General features: G+C 36.2%; 1 protein-coding gene across 2 annotated transcripts in view; it reads left to right on the top strand.

Moving 5' to 3' along the window:
* PCDH11X (protocadherin 11 X-linked) overlaps positions 1-16,545 on the top strand; it is a 511,855-nt gene that overhangs the window by 66,834 nt on the left and 428,476 nt on the right. For both annotated transcript variants that reach the window (XM_049828047.1, XM_049828048.1), the window contains exons 3-4: positions 9,921-9,968; positions 13,038-15,524. In XM_049828047.1, coding sequence (XP_049684004.1) covers positions 9,921-9,968; positions 13,038-15,524 — 2,535 coding nt within the window. The remainder of the gene's footprint in view (positions 1-9,920; positions 9,969-13,037; positions 15,525-16,545) is intronic.

The following is a 16,545-nucleotide window of genomic DNA, read 5'->3' as shown; positions in this document are numbered from 1 at the left end:
GAAAAAATAAACATAAAAAACTGTTCAAAGAGTCTGAATAAAAAAGTAGGGAGGACACAAATCATTCCAATGGTCTTTTTTCTGATACTGTGGTATATGGATGATTATTTACGATGTTTATGACTTCTATAAAAGATCAGTTGTATCATCATTCTTTCTACTAACTTTTGGAGAGAATAAATGAGCAATCTGAATAAGAGGTTTTTGTTATTTAGAGCAGTGCTGTATGAGAAATAGTGGTGTCTTCTTTCAAACTGCTTAGACGGTTTTCTAAAAGAGTACAACCAACTTGAAATCCTGTTCTAATTTTGTAATGGTATCTAAACCAGTATTATTTGTGCTTTCATGTTGTTTTCTGTAACACGTATATTCTATACTCTGATGACATGATCTTTGAGGGTCACTGAACTGTGAGATTTGGCTCATTATGGTTTTGTTACTGGCCTATAGAGTAGTTATACATAGTAGGCCTCTATACTAGCCTATAGAGTAGTTGTGAATGAGTCACTTCTGCTTTCTGTGCTTCAGTTTCCTTCATAGCCAAGTGATGTGAATCATACTGACTTGACCTGGATGACAAAGAATTTCATCTGATCTTGTATCCCATCTCTAACACTTGATATCAGATACTTAAGAGAGACTGTAAGAACAGCACAAACATATCTTCCTAAGCTGTTCCTGAGCTTCCACCAATTTGAGGCCCACAGATTTCTTGTCCTGAAGTGGTGGGTTGGTATTCTTTATCTGGATTTCTTTGTATGTGCGGTTTCTCCAGTTGGGGTTTGAACTTATTTTGTAAAAATGGTAAATTGTAAAATTTGAGCATGTGGGATATGGCCAAAGTTTTAGAGACTACATCATGCGATAAGCATTTATTTTAGCTTCTGTTTACATCAGTCCACATTCTTACACTATGAAAACAGCTGTGTCTTTGAAATGTGTTTTGGATACAGTGATGAAGGAATTAAACTTCATTATTTTACTTAAAAATGTATATAGTTTTTCATAGGCTGATGGAGGAGATCAGCAACTATGCAAATACATTTTTCACAAATAAACATGCCTATTAGATTAAGTAGAAATATAATTAGATTGGTTCATATTTGAAATGTATATATGTGTGAGCTAAGATGAGAAATAAAGGCCAGAGATATAAGCAGAATTTTTTCTGCTACCCAGTGGCAGAAAACTTTGTACTACTCAAGGAATGAGGTTTTCTCCAAAGTTTTCCGATGTTAAAGAATTGGAAGAACAGTCAAGGCTCTTTAAGAAGTGAATTTACCTTTGTGGAATTAAAACCTGGGGGGTTTAGGTGCTTTCATATTAATGATTAGCTGTGATAACTTTAAAATTATTTGATGTATGACCATATAATTCAGTGTTCCATTTGGTTGAAAATCTCACTCCCAGGCTTGAAACCTTTCACAGTAAGTAGTGGGGGTGCTGTAGAAATTGTATCTACATTCATAGGGCTAGAAGAAACAGCAAGACCACCAGTCTTGTCATTGCTGTTGTAATGTTCAGGTAATATTTGGAGGGATCTTATAAACAGGAGTGAAGTCTTTCAGAAACTATTTTGAATATTGGTTTGAAGTTCAACTGCATATTTGTCACAGCATAGTATATGCTACAGGCTACTGAGTTTCATGAGCAAGGTAACAAAGAAAATTGCTTTTTGTTACTCATTGCCTCGAACAAAGACCTGACTAAGTTAGGCACAGTGGATATTTCCCCCCCCCCTCCATATTTTTTGTTTTTTTTCTTCATATACTAGTCAGTGGAACAAGTTTATCTATCAAAAGGTTTTAAGGTGGTAACTTACATTGTGATGTTCAGGAATTTCTGACATGGTTTGCATTTGAAATATTCAGTATCGCTATGGATCAAAAGATACAAGCTCATGGTATAGTGCTGTGTGCTACCTGGCTCTGAAATCACTGAAAACTAAAGAGATATATTAATATGCATATTAGTGTGGAATGATTGGTTGGCTTTTCCTGCTGGGCAGCTGTTGGAACTAAACAGATTGTGCCTAAGAGCATAATAAGGAAAAACTTTAATAACGCTTAGCCCTTTTGGAAGCTCTGTCGTTTCAGTTGTCATACTCACTTTCACTAATTTAGTCTAGGTTTTGCTGTTTTGTTAAAAGCTATAATGCTCAATTTCTAAACAGATTTCATTTAATTTTACATTTAACGATGGGTTCTTCCACATATATTCACAGTAGGCCTTATCTTATGGTAACAGTGAAGTTAACTGAGGGTGAAAGTAGAGTTTTGACTCTGTAGGTAGAATGCATAACGAATTTAGCAACTAGTTTTGTAGTGTCAGCTTAGGATTTTGAGATGTTACATGGACTCACAATTTAGAGCACTAACTGAAAATTATTTTGTTGTAGTGAGCAGTCCTGCAGACTTCCATGAACAAATTGACTCAATCCTTTCTTGGAGAATACTTGTTTTGTCTTATTTCAGTATCTCTGAATTTGATGTCTAATGACAGAAGCAGTAGTTGATAGAATGTCCTAGGCATATTTTAAAAATAGTAATGTATCTAACAAAAGTTCTAAATTCAAAATCAACTGTTCATTTAACCCACTACTTCATAAACATAAGAAATTGAATTCTTGTTTGCAGCTTAGTACCTTAATATGCAAGAATCCTAACCCTTAAAATATCCATTAAACCCTTTAAAATAGAGAACAGAAATTAAGTAATTGTAAAAATCAAGGTATAGGCTAAGTCTCTGTGTCTAACTTAAAAATTGTTTAGGGAGTGTTTAGTTAAATTGTTTGACCTGTGTTTCATTTTCCATGCTGAAGGTCAGTTTTCCAGTTGGTGGACATAAGTTAACATGGTTTTGCTGGATTTTAGGTTGATTTATTTTAGTAGTCTTGGTTTCGTAGATTCAGTTGTTTACATCACGTTTTTAGAATATGAAGGCTAAACTTCACATTGAATTATTCAGAGCATGTTGTCATCCCCAGAGGGTGCTTTCTTACAACCATTTTCCTAATTCTAACCTATATGTGGCTGAGAGATGCTGTCTTTGTTAGCAAGTGTCTCATAGCAAGATTAATTCTGAGGGCGTTGTGATGGCTCTTTAACTTGAGGTTATTACTATAGTGGAGTACTTTTGAAGAATCTAGGGAAAGTTCTCAGTTCCTGTTTGCCACAATGACACCCTGGTGGTTGAAATCACATTGGTTGCCCAAAAGCTGTTGATATTTTCTGCTAAGGAAGGGGCTGCAGGTCCAATTTCTGTGTGCTTATTACAAAGTTTTATTTTTACCACAAACAGTATGTGTACTGTTACTTGGAAACATCTGGTTTAGGACAATGATTGAATTAACCTCAGGAAAGAACTTTGAGTGGATCCAGACCTGGGAAAGCTTGCTTTTTTTCTGACTTGGATTACACGAGTCATTACTGGGCAGAAATGGCTTCAATTATCTTTGCTTAATTTGCTTTATCTGGAATAGTACGGTTTGTGTCAGGTCAGTCACATTGCTAAATAACACTTCAGCTATTTTGTTTATTCTGGTGTTAGCTTTCCTGTGCAGATACACCCCATCATTCACTTTACTACTAAGATTAACCACTCTGTGCAGTTTTTCCTATCAATTGTGGGAGAGCTTGTCTCGGCCTCAGAGGATAGATAATTTACAATTTATATTGTAAATATAAATTTATTATATTTATAATATAAATTATATATACACGTTACCTGGTGGGACTAATCTAGATCTTTGCAACATGAGATGGTTATTATATTTACCTTCTGAAGCTGGTGTTCTTCACGCTTAAATGTTGGCTTCTTGTGTTCTGTAGTTCTACGAGTTTTTTTAGTTTTTTCCTGTTGGAGGAGAAACCGCTGCTCAGTAGCCAAAATTTACAGTGTATATTCAAGACTGAACTGCTACTAAGGAATATAAACAGTGAGCAAAGACTGAGCAGAAAAGCTGGAATGGAATGATGTGTGTTTGGCGTTTCCCCTGAAACATACCATTCTAATATTCTTGATCTTATTTTCTTTCTTGCAAATCAATTGTATCAATTTCATCACTGATTTTAAGTCTGAGAAATAGCACAAGTGTATTCAATTAAAGTAAAATTGGAATTTTATTTTTGTTTTTAGAAAGGAATATATTCTTGAGTATAACTACTTAGAAAAGTATGTATCAAATATGCTTTTAAGATTTTTTTGATCCCAAGCAACTCACAGGGAAGCTGTTTTTAGGAATACAACTTGTTAACTAGGAATTCATGACAGTTTATGTACTAGAACTTTCAATACACACAGGTAGCACAAGATCTCTTTTCAAAATTGACTTTCAGAGTCGAGTTACTGCCTTACAGTAAGGAAACATTCCTTTTTATCTTGCTTTTGTTCTACTGATTCAGGTAAATAGGAGTCAGTAACACTGGAGGAGGAAGACAAGTTGTCTACCTGATAAATCCAGCACCAGAAAATACATTTTTGGTTTATCCCCTATATTCTCTGATCAACATGGTGAAAAGACTTTTATTTAATGAGTTTTAGAATTCAGTCTCTCTGGAACTATTTTTAGTACTTACTGTCATTCTGTATGACTTCTCAGCAACTGTCTCTGATTTATTACTCTGAAATTGCAGTATTATTTGTCTAGTGTAGTGGCATCTTGCACTTATATACGTTCACATACTTTACAGTTTAATATGGTAGTTCCGCTGTTATTTTCTCAGAATAATACAAAAAGGATAAGTTACTGTTGTTTGGAAAAGTTTAACTTCATTTCTTTCCAAAGAAAAAATGATCCTGCGGTAGTTAAATGTTCCACAAAAACTTTGTCTTCTTCTGAGTGTTACAAAACCCCGCAAAGGCTGAAGGTCTTGGGAAAGGCTTATTATCATGTTCATTTCAGCAGTATTTGCGACAGGCCTGCAATTCCTAAAGCCTGTTTGTGAAAGCTGGGCGAAGTCTACTCAAAATTAAAGAAGTGAACTCTGTTATACAAGGTTTTTCTCATTCTGTTATATTTTTTTGTCCACACGAATTGTGAATTTTCTGCATTAAGGCTGTGTATTTTTTTATTTCAAAATTCATAAAGCAGTGATACATGCACATCAAAGTATGGTCTCTGCATGTGAAAGAATGTCCTTGTGATGCAAATCCAGGGAACATGTTACTTTATTTTCTTTGTGTTTCTGGATGTTAGGATCCCTGAAGAGAAGGGGAGGTGGGGGGTGCCATTCAGATTAAAGTTTTGTCAACATTTTTTCCTGAAAGTGTAAGTGTCAAGGGAAGATACAGGGGTTTTACTCATGGCTGAACTTCAGTTTAAAAGGGCCTCAGATCAAATAAGATAATCTTGCTAAACTTTGTGGAAAAACTACAGCATCAGAGGTTAGGATATGGATTTGTCTTAATGCAGGTGCCACATATTTCAAGAAATCATGTACCTTAGCTGCAATTTTGTGTGTGTGTGTATATAGGAGTGAGATAATAACAATACGTTAATTTAATGAACGTTGGTTTGCAATATTTATGCTCTTTTTAAACAAAGACCAAAAGTTTTCTGTTTTATTTTTTGTTTTTCCATTTGTCATGTGTTAGATCTGTGTGTGTCCATTACCCCTCATTCCCACTAAAATTACTGGAAGCTGAGGGTACTGGACAAGTCTCTGCTTTAGGGTAAAGGAATATTCAGAAACGTCTCAGTGGTTTCTATTTTCTTGTATACAAGTGGCTGTCAGTTTTAATCTCCTTCTGCCTGAAAGTAATGATCTGGTTATAGAGCAGGTAGTGAATAGGAGGGCATTACAGGTTCACGCTGCTCCAACACCCAGTCAGCATTCATCTGAGAGCCTTAAAATGTGTGATTAGGAGCCTAAGATACCTTGTTTGGCTGTCGAAGCAAAATGAGGTTGTGATTTAGGAGCTGTTCTGAACAGCAATACAGAACTGTTAGCTGTTACCTCCGAAAGCACAGTGATGCATTGGAGAATTAAATCGCTAAAACATGTACTCATTTATTTCTCTTTTTTAGAGATACTTGGTTCTGTTCCTGTTGCTATTCTCAAGTAGGAAGTTGAGCAAATATGTAATTGTCACACATATAATGCAAATATTAAAATTCACTTGTTGAATACATTGTTGCCTAGTATAAATCCTAATTCGCTTCTTCATTATGTATCTGTAGTGTGACTCCAAAGACGGAGAACATAGTGAAGGGACAGGTCAGGTATCTGGAGCTTTAGCTGTGGAAACATGGGTATTAGAGCAAAGCTCAAACATATTTAATACCTTAATCTGAACACCTTCAGGTGTGTTGAAAATGTAGTTTCCTGTTCAATAGGATGTCTGAGAATATTTCTGAACAACTATAATGGGGGAGGTTAAGAGGGGACCTTACTTCCCTAAATTGCCTTACCTGCAGCTATTGACCTTTCTTCTTTTGGTAAGAGTGTCTCTAAATGGAAGAACTTTTGTTTAAAGTTTAAAATTCTAAAGTTTAGTTTCTAAAGTTTGAAGTTCTAAAGTTTAGTTTAAAATGTGATTGGTAATTTGGAAGTGGCTGGCTCTTTCAGACAAGCTACAAACCTTGGACAAGTGATAAAATGTCTCTGTACTTCGATTTTCCATTTTTAGGTAGTGCCACAACTATTTATACAGCAGGAGTATTGGAGGATAAATTCCATAAAGTTTTGTGGTGCAGCTGCATATTTTGCTGATATATGTAATTGTATGTCTACAGTACATTGTGCAAGACCATTCAAGTGACAACCCAGTTCCTGTTGCCACTTTTTTGTAAGCAATTATCTTGGTAATTTTATATCATGTTAATGCAGTAATGTGGATACACCATTAGTCCTACCCTAGTTTGCAGAGGTATGCGAAGTGAATTCTTACTAAAAGAAAAGTTTTGTAGTTTTTGTTTTGTTTTAATGGTCATCTGTGGTTCAAAAGAGAAGTTAGATTTCATTAAAAAAAGTTGAAACAACATTTCACAGACTGAAGATGGAATATGGGAAGAGAGTTACTCTTGAAACCTGCTACGGTCTTGAAAATGTTAACTGTGTGTATTGCTACTTTCCATCTCCATGTTCTCTCCCTTGTAAAGCTTGTGGATTAAAAATATTAACACATTTTAGGTATGGAGTTTCAGGCTTGCTTTAAGTGTAGACTGGAGAAATTAGGACAGTGAAAAAGCAAATGTATTAAAAATGTAGTATTCGCTGTCTCTAATTGTTTCTCCTTAATGGAGGTGTACATGATCTCATAAGTATGTTGTGAGAATTGGATGCCAAGATTGAGGATGCAAAAATATTCTGTCTTAGGAAAAATATCTGTCTATCTTAGAAAATAAAGTTGACAATGTTCAGAATATGACAAAATTGAAAGGAACTCTTTACAGAAAGGAACCAATCATCTGAAAGGATTAAGGAGGCTCAAGCAATGTAATTGTTAGAACTGTTTCAGTCTTTTTGTAGTAACATTAAATTCAGATTTCCAAGGAAGTAATTCTGTGTTTAGGTATACCTCCTAGCCTTTTTTTTTTCTTCTTCTTCAGAAAATCAGTATTAAATGCATTGATTGTCTGCTTCTTCTTTCCATATTATGTTTTTTACTGTTCCTTTCCAGCATGAAATGGTTCATTATGATCCTTATGTTCTATTGATCCCATCTACAGCATTTTGCTTTCTGTCTGCTGCTTCATAGGATGAGTAAGGTTTGCGTGTGGTTGTATATAGGGTTAGGAAATCTTTGGCAGAGCTTCACATTTATAGAAGCTCTTTTATAATTGGAGGTGGAAAAATTACAAGTTATGATATAGACATTGCAAATAAACTATGTCCTTAACTTCTATGTAGGGATGGAGCTAATTAGGATTCTGAATGAAGAAAATTCACTTTAGGTTCATGCATGATTGGAAGCTTCCAAGTCCTACTTCTACTGTGGATTTGAACCTGTAAGTTCAGTTTATTCAGAGCTAAGCTTTGGCTTGCTTCAAAGGAAACCATGTGAAACTGTGTGATACTGACTGACAACCATAAAATGAACAAAACTCATAGGAATTTTGGCCTACAAATGAAAAGTCTTCAGCTGTTTTGAAAAAGAGCTAGTGTTTCAAATATGTAAGCAACTTTGCATCTGCTGAGTTTTCCATTGTAAAAATTTCTTACCTGTGTAATTTTATTTTCTCATTTGAGGTGCTGTCAGTTTGTAAGGTAACCGTTGGTATTAATAACACATATTTCAAGTAACTCTGGGTTGTAAGCCATGCAATGTGAGGAGGGTAGTGACTGTGCAGTCTTTAAACAGGACAGCTGTCCAACAAATTTTATTCTTCTAGAATGCATGAACACATGAATTGCACACTGTGTAAGTAATAGCAGACAAGGGACCTTTGTTAGAGCTACAACACTTAGGATATTATAGATCTGAGTGTACTAATATGCACTTATTATAGAAACTTACATCCATTATTGCCTATTGTGTAGAATATTTTGCGTTTAAGGCTTTAGCGTGGCTTTGGGAATTCACATTTTCGCATCCCAAGTAACACCTTTGAAAGAAAAATGCAAGTTTAATGTTCAGCTTTTATTAAAAATGCTGTCTACTGTATAACTGTTGTCCAGTTTTCTGCGTTAGGAATTGAAATTGTGCTACTATACTCTTTTCTTTGCTAATATAACACTATAGGTATAGAGCAGTTCCATATGTTGTGACAAAAGATGAGGAAACAGTGGCTGGGACCTATCTTGTAAATTTGCAGGAGACCTGCAAAGGTTTTCTCTGTTGTTCCGTCTGAAATAACTAGCAGTTAGGAAGCATGCGCTATATTCTGGACTTTCTGAAAGGATTTTAGGGTCCTTCGGACACAAGACTGCATTTCAGCTGATCTTTTTATCTTTTTTTCCTTCCTTTTTTCTTTTTTTCCTCTTTTTAACATTTTGTTCATTTTATTTCCCAATACTGCTGTATTTGGCCTGCTAGATTTTAGTCACTCTAAATCTGCTTATTTTAGATTTCAGGCAGAGTAAGATTTCTAGAAATAATAACACTAGGTGATTTTAAGAGGATTGTTGGAATGTAATAAATAAGTGTGCACTTCTAGCCTGTTGCAATATTCATTTAAATGAGTTACTTTAGAACACTAGTCAAAGTTCATTATATGCTTGTTGTTCAGCCCTTGACTATTGTTTTAAGATTCAGTTGAACTAAAGACATACATCCTATAATGTGTTTGCCATTTACAGTGCATGAAGATAAGTATTGATAATAAGTATAGGGCAAAGTTGTAGACACAAAATAATGAGCTGTCTTTGTTCCTGTGTCTTTCTCTAAAGGTTCAGAATACTCTTCTTGAATGAAGATTGGGGACAGTGTTGATCTATTGTCAGTTAACAATATATAGTTATTATATACAATTATATAATTTGTAAGATTTTAAGAAATAATCACTAATAGACTGTCTTAATTTCAGAGTACTTTGCATCACAAGCAGTCATTTTTATATGGTTATTTAGGACAATACTCTTTCCCTTCCCTATTTCTTTGAGAAATTACTACTTACTATCAACTTACTGGTCTGCAGGCGTCAGTTCATAAGTGATGTTTTGAACACAACAGACCATGCCACTGTTATAAGCGTTAACCAGAAGCTGGTCTTTTTTCCCATTCCTCTCGACAATGTCCAGGTAGTCAATACCCCATGGATTTAATGAAAAACTGTGGTACTGCAGTATGTATGTCTAGGGGAAAGTTATGTGTAGACTTTAGGTGCACTTTGTCACATGCAGTCCTGTCCATAATAATAGAAGCTCTTCTAGCTTATCACATTATGAGCCCATGTGTCGTTGATTATGTATTTATTAATTTACCTAAATGTTACAATTTTTTAAAAAAACTTTCTAATTTTTTTATTTACATGACAGCCCAAAACAGCTCCGAAAAGGACGTTTGGATCCATTACAAATGATCAGGTAAATATACAGTAGGAAGTGTTCACCAAGAATACCAGTTTCATTATTTCAGAGACTACTGTGTGCATGAATCCACTGAAAAGGATGTTGTGAAAATTGAATAAGGTAACAGAGGTGCTTATTGCCCTGATAAAGAATCTTGTGATCAGGGCCAGAGCCTCTAGAAGCTAATCCTGGCTCTGAGATGGGCATAACCTTGTTTTGCCTCAAATAGTTAGGGTACATTGCTTAAACTGTATTTTTAGATTAAAAAAGGTCCACCTTTTTTTTTTTAATTTCTCACTCCCATCCTTCTGTAGTGGTGGAGATAATAATGTAGCAGATTATTTTTACCAGTCAGCCATTTTAATGGTGAAAGGTACTATATGAATGTTAATTATCTATTATGCTTTTCCTATGAACTCCTACCCTTCCTAATGTGAACAAAACCTTCAGATCACTGGGATAATGTTACTCAGGTACAGTTCAGTCCAAATAACAATCTGACCCTAATGGAAATTTTCACTTCACTGAGATTTTAATGATGATAGAGCCATTTACTTCAACATAAAGAATTTAATCCTGAAGGTGTTTCTTTATGTTTCTCTCAGGATTTTTAGTTCTCAATTTCTTTTCTCATAAGGGAGAGAACTAGATATATATAGTCTTAAAAATGTGTTTCTTGAATGTTTCATCATTTTCTGGAGTGTTTAAAATGGGAGAACTGTCCATTCTTAGAAAATGTGTTTGTTAAAATGTAGCATAATATCACACCTAACCTTACCCCTTAAACAACATGAAATAGGCTTGCTTGAATTAGGAGACAGTATAACTTTCTGTAAGTCTTTTTTTTTTTTTTTTTTTTGGTGGTTTAAAAAGATGTATAAACCTGTAATGAATAGCTAGAAATACTCTTGGATAATATTTTTCCATAGAAAATTACTCAAGTGTTAATTAAATTGGAAGAGATCTTTGCATTCTTTTCCATTTCTCTAGTAGTTTACTGCTAGTGATGGGGGAACTGAAGCTCTGTATTTTATATCAAACTTGTATGCTATAATGAAAAATATCTTTCTCATACTGGATAGTTAAAAGCAGAAACGGGTATGCATATGTATAGCTGCATGTATTCAAAGTCTATATGAAGTGTTTGTTGTAGTTGTGAGATCTAATGACAGAATAATCAGTGCCCATCTGTCAACTTGTGTACAAATAAAGAAGTAAAAGATAGCTGACAGGTTTTTTTTTTCTTCTAGCTTCTGTTACTTTTTTTTTCTTGAAATCTGTGTTAAAGCATAGAATATATATTTTTCTCAGTAATTACGAAGTTTATTGCAAATAACTGCTAGCCAGATTGAAGATGAAGAGGGAACTCACACTCCGCCTTCATGAAGAGATCAGCATAGAATTACCATTCTAAAATTTAACCTAATTGGTTCAGAATGTATATCTTGATTTAGAAACAACTTGCAAGGCTTCTGTTTTCATATGCCTTCTGCTAAAGAAGCCAAAGCAGTATTTGTTTTATTGTTTCAAAATGTGTTCCAGCTCACTTTAAGACTGTCCCTAGTTGCAACTTAATGTTATCACAAATACTGTGCAAGTGGCCCAGTAATTTTTGAAACGTGGATGAATAGTTCTTTTCCGTGAAATAAATGATTACTTATGTAGGGTCAAATTCTGGCTTTGAGAAAACAAATCAATGAGAGAGTACAGCCTTACACAGAAGCAGACCTATAAATGCATTCACTTAATGGTGGGTGGTAAGATACAGTGAACACAAATCTTTTACAAGTAATGAGAAATAAGGAACCTTGCATACTGGGAACATTTTCTTTCCCTTTGGTCTGAAGTGTCTCAAACCAGTTTAGAACACATTTGCAACTGCATGACTAAAGGTGAAAGATAAGCACAACAAACAGAGAAAGAACCAAGCTGGATGCAGTTGTTCATTATTACAAGTATGACACAAAAAGAAAATCCTAAGTAGTCAGCATCTTTATCGATGCCTTCTTTCTGTGGTCAACCTATCATTCAGCTTTAGTGATCTGCATTCTAGCTCTGCCTTTATGGAAGATCTGGCTGGAAAACTGCCTTTACATCCTTTCTTCCTCTGAAGGGTGAGAGATGTGAGAAAAGAGGGTAACTGTCATATTCTTAATCCCTGCTTGTCTGAAGAGACAGCAGAAAAGGAAATCTAGTTCTAGATTCCAATCTTTATTTTAGCAGACTACTTTGTCAACACTAGTGTTTTAAAAGAAACTATATTTGTGCAATATATGTAGCATTTCTTTGCAGTTCCAGGGGTGTTGGGTGTTCAAAAAAATCCCATAAAAAAATGATTATTTTCAAATTGATCTCATAGTTCTGTGATATTTTTTGAAATGAAAATAGATCTTTTCTCACTGGGTTTGTAATTTTCACTACAAATATAAAATTTATAACGATGGAGAAGGAATAGTTTTAATGAGTTTTTAAATATATTTCTAATAAACTTTTATGACTTAGTTTTGTCTGTGCCATCTAACACCTGAATTATGGTGTAAACCCTTTTTCAATGATGCTTTTGTGGTTTTTTTTATGCTAATGGTTTCAGATCATGTCCAGAGTTACTCTATGGACAGAGAAACAGTCCCTTTATCTTGTTTTCCTTGAAATTGAATATTGGTTTAGGTCCTCCAGTGTATGCATACTGTCTTGCCTTTGGATGTGGCTGAACTTTGGCTTCATTCCTCTTCTCTGCACTCACTTATACAGTAGAGAGACCTGTCCAGGAATTTAATAACTTTTCTGTAGAAATAGAGAAACTGGTTTAAAAACCAAACCAAAACACCCTCCCACCCCACCTCACCTCCCATACCCATTTTTCTAAAGTATCTTCCCGTGTTTGCTCTGAACCTTTCTTAAGGCACTGGAGCTTAAAGGAAAATCGGATATTGCAAAATAAAGGTAAACATAAAAATGTATATACTTGTATACAGTATATTTATATATGAATATATATTCCATGACAATTTCAGAACATTAATGAGATGTTTTTCTATTTAAATACACTGTCATGCTAAAGTATGTTCTTTCTGTGTCTTGTAGGGTCAAAATGTATTTGGTCTTGATATAATTGAGACACCTGAGGGAGATAAGTGGCCTCAACTGATTGTCCAACAGATCCTGGATAGGGAGCAGAAGGATACCTATGTGATGAAAATTAAAGTTGAAGATGGTGGAAGCCCTCCAAGATCTAGCACCGCCATCCTGCAAGTCACAGTGACTGATGTGAATGATAATCGCCCAGTCTTCAAAGAGAATGACATTGAAGTTAGTGTTCCAGAAAACGCTCCAGTGGGCACCTCTGTTTCTCAGCTCCATGCCACTGATGCAGATCTGGGCTCAAATGCACAAATCCACTTCTATTTCAGCAATCAAATCTCCAGTTTGGCCAAGAGGCTCTTTGCCATTGATAACACCACTGGCCTCATCACTATAAGAGAACCACTAGACAGGGAGGAATCTCCTGTACACAAATTAACTGTTTTGGCAAGTGATGGCAGTTCAACTCCATCAAGAGCAACAGTGACTGTTAATGTCACAGATATTAATGACAATGTCCCATCAATAGACACGAGATACATAATCAATCCAGTGAACGGAACAGTGCTTTTATCCGAGAAGGCTCCCCTTAATACAAAAATTGCACTGATAACAGTAATGGACAAGGATGCTGATCTGAATGGAAAAGTTACTTGTTTTACAGATCATGATGTCCCTTTTAGGCTAAAGCCAGTGTTTGATAATCAGTTTCTCCTCGAGACAGCCACATTTCTAGATTATGAAGCCACACGGGAGTATGCCATAAAAATAGTGGCTTCAGATTCAGGGAAACCTCCCTTAAACCAGTCTGCAATGCTCCTGATCAAAATTAAAGATGAAAATGACAATGCCCCAGTTTTTACACAGCCTATCATAGGTCTTTCCATCCCTGAAAACAATGCTCCTGGTACTCAGCTAACCAAGATAAGTGCTACAGATGCTGACAGTGGACGCAATGCTGAGATCAGCTATATCCTGGGTTCTGATGCACCCCCTATTTTCAACCTTGACCGCCGTACAGGCATTCTGACAGCAGTGAGAAAGCTGGACAGAGAAAAGCAAGACAGGTACTCCTTCGCTGTGCTGGCTAAAGATAACGGCATGCCGCCCTTGCAGACCAATGCTACTGTGACAGTGTCAGTCTTGGACCAGAATGATAACAGCCCTGCTTTCACACATAATGAATATAATTTCTATGTGCCGGAAAACTTACCCATGTATGGCACAGTGGGGCTTATCACAGTTACAGATGCTGACTCGGGAGAGAATGCTGCGGTCACTCTCTCTATATTAAATGGTAGAGATAATTTCATTATAGATCCACTTACTGGTGTAATAAGACCTAATATTACCTTTGATAGGGAACAGCAGGGGTCGTATACGTTCCAGGTGAAAGCTGTGGATGGAGGAAGACTGCAGCGTTCCTCAACTGCCAAAGTGACCATCAATGTTGTTGATGTAAATGACAACAGGCCTGTTTTTGTTATTCCTTCATCTAATTATTCGTACGAGTTGGTTCCAACATCAGCCAGTCCAGGGTCTGTAGTTACTAAAGTCTTTGCAGTTGATAATGATACAGGAATGAATGCAGAGCTCCGCTATAGCATCATAGGTGGGAACTCAAGGGGCTTGTTTACAATTGACCAATTAACAGGCAATATTACTTTGAAAGAGAAGGTAATTACATCAGATCATGGCTTGCACAGACTGGTGATAAAAGTCAATGACCTAGGACAGCCAGAGTCTCTTTATACTATAGCTCTTGTGCATTTGTTTGTGAATGAGACAGTCACCAACAGTTCCTACGTACAAGAGCTAGTGCGCAGGAATATGGAAACTCCAGTTGGCCAGAACGTTGGGGATGGTGAGATAACCCCACAAACCAATGATTATGTCAAGATCATCATTGCCATTATTGCAGGCACTATGACAGTTATTCTGGTAATTTTTGTTACTGCTTTAGTACGGTGCCGCCAGACGCCTAGGCACAAGGTTGTCCAAAAAAACAAGCAGAGTGGTGAATGGGTTTCCCCAAACCAAGAGAATAGGCAGATCAAGAAGAAGAAGAAGAAGAAGAAGCGCTCCCCCAAAAGTCTCCTCCTCAACTTTGTGACTATTGAAGAATCTAAGCCTGATGATCCTGGTCACGAGCACATAAATGGCACTTTAGACATTCCTGTAGAGCTAGAAGAACAGACTATGGGAAAATACAACTGGGCCACCACACCAACCACATTTAAGCCTGATAGCCCAGATTTAGCAAAGCACTACAAATCTGCTTCTCCGCAGCCTACCTTTCAAATTAAACCTGAGACTCCTGTACCCCCCAAGAAGCACCATGTCATTCAGGAACTGCCTCTGGATAACACCTTTGTGGTGGGCTGTGACTCACTTTCCAAGTGCTCGTCAAGCAGCTCGGACCCTTACAGCGTTTCTGAATGCAGCTGTCAAGGGGGCTTCAAGACCCCAGGCCCCATACACACCAGACAGGTAATGGAAATTTTAAAGTGCTTGCTTTCTCCTTTCCTTCTTACTTTGCTATCCTTATAACTCCAGCTCTAAGCACTGCAAAATTACTTTTTCTGCAAGGATTAGAAGTTTGAAGGGTCATATTTGATCGAGTTATTGAAAAGTAAACAATTTGAGATTCATCAGTGTTAAGGGAGAAAATTAAAAGGAAACGACCGTTGGCTGTAAGGAAATTGGGCAGTGAATTATTACATTGGTGGGTATTCCTGACTGCAGATGGCAGTATGGCACTTCCTGCATTACTGCAGTACCTAGTGCAGCTCTCTAAGGCAGAGAGGGGTTATGGCACTGTCCTCTGTAGTATTGTGTGCTCAAGAATTGAAGTAATCTAGGCCAGGTGGAATGCAATAAAGCTTTACAGGATCTGATAAGTGGTTCTTAATATTAATGGAGTCTGGAATTGCAGCCTTCATTTGGGCATAGCTTTACTTCAAGGTCTCTCAAAAGCAGGCAAGGATTTTCCTCTGAGAATTTCAGTGCCATTTTCAGACTAGAAGCATACTGGACTAAAATCTGGTGGAATGACACAGTCGATGAGCAAAGTTAGGGGAGAATTAGAAGCATCAATATAATTGGTCTCATTTATTTGCTGCTCTGCCTGATAAACCATATATTAGCTTCTCAGAAATTCGGTACAGCAAAGGAAATGTCTGAAGAATCCTCAGCTTAAAATGAAAAATAAATTGAGAACCAGAGTATCTTTCATTCTTCCAGACACTACAGAAAGGCTTTAAGTCACTGGAAACTGAATCTAGTGTCTATCCATATTCTGGACAGTTTCATTAATAATAAAGCTTTGCTGTTTGTTCACAAATATCACAAAGTTTTCAGTGAAAATAGTTTTCTAGTTAAGCTTTAATTGGTCAAGGAATTAATCATTAAAGAAACAAACATTTCAGGAGAGTTTATTATATTATTGATAATATATTTTAATACTATTGCTTGGGAACAAATTCTCAGCATGAGTAAGTCTGTTAGACTT

This window comes from Accipiter gentilis, chromosome 24 (genome assembly GCF_929443795.1).
Source record: "Accipiter gentilis chromosome 24, bAccGen1.1, whole genome shotgun sequence".
Classification (NCBI taxonomy): Eukaryota; Metazoa; Chordata; class Aves; order Accipitriformes; family Accipitridae; genus Astur; species Astur gentilis.
This window is presented reverse-complemented; position numbering and strand designations above follow the sequence as displayed.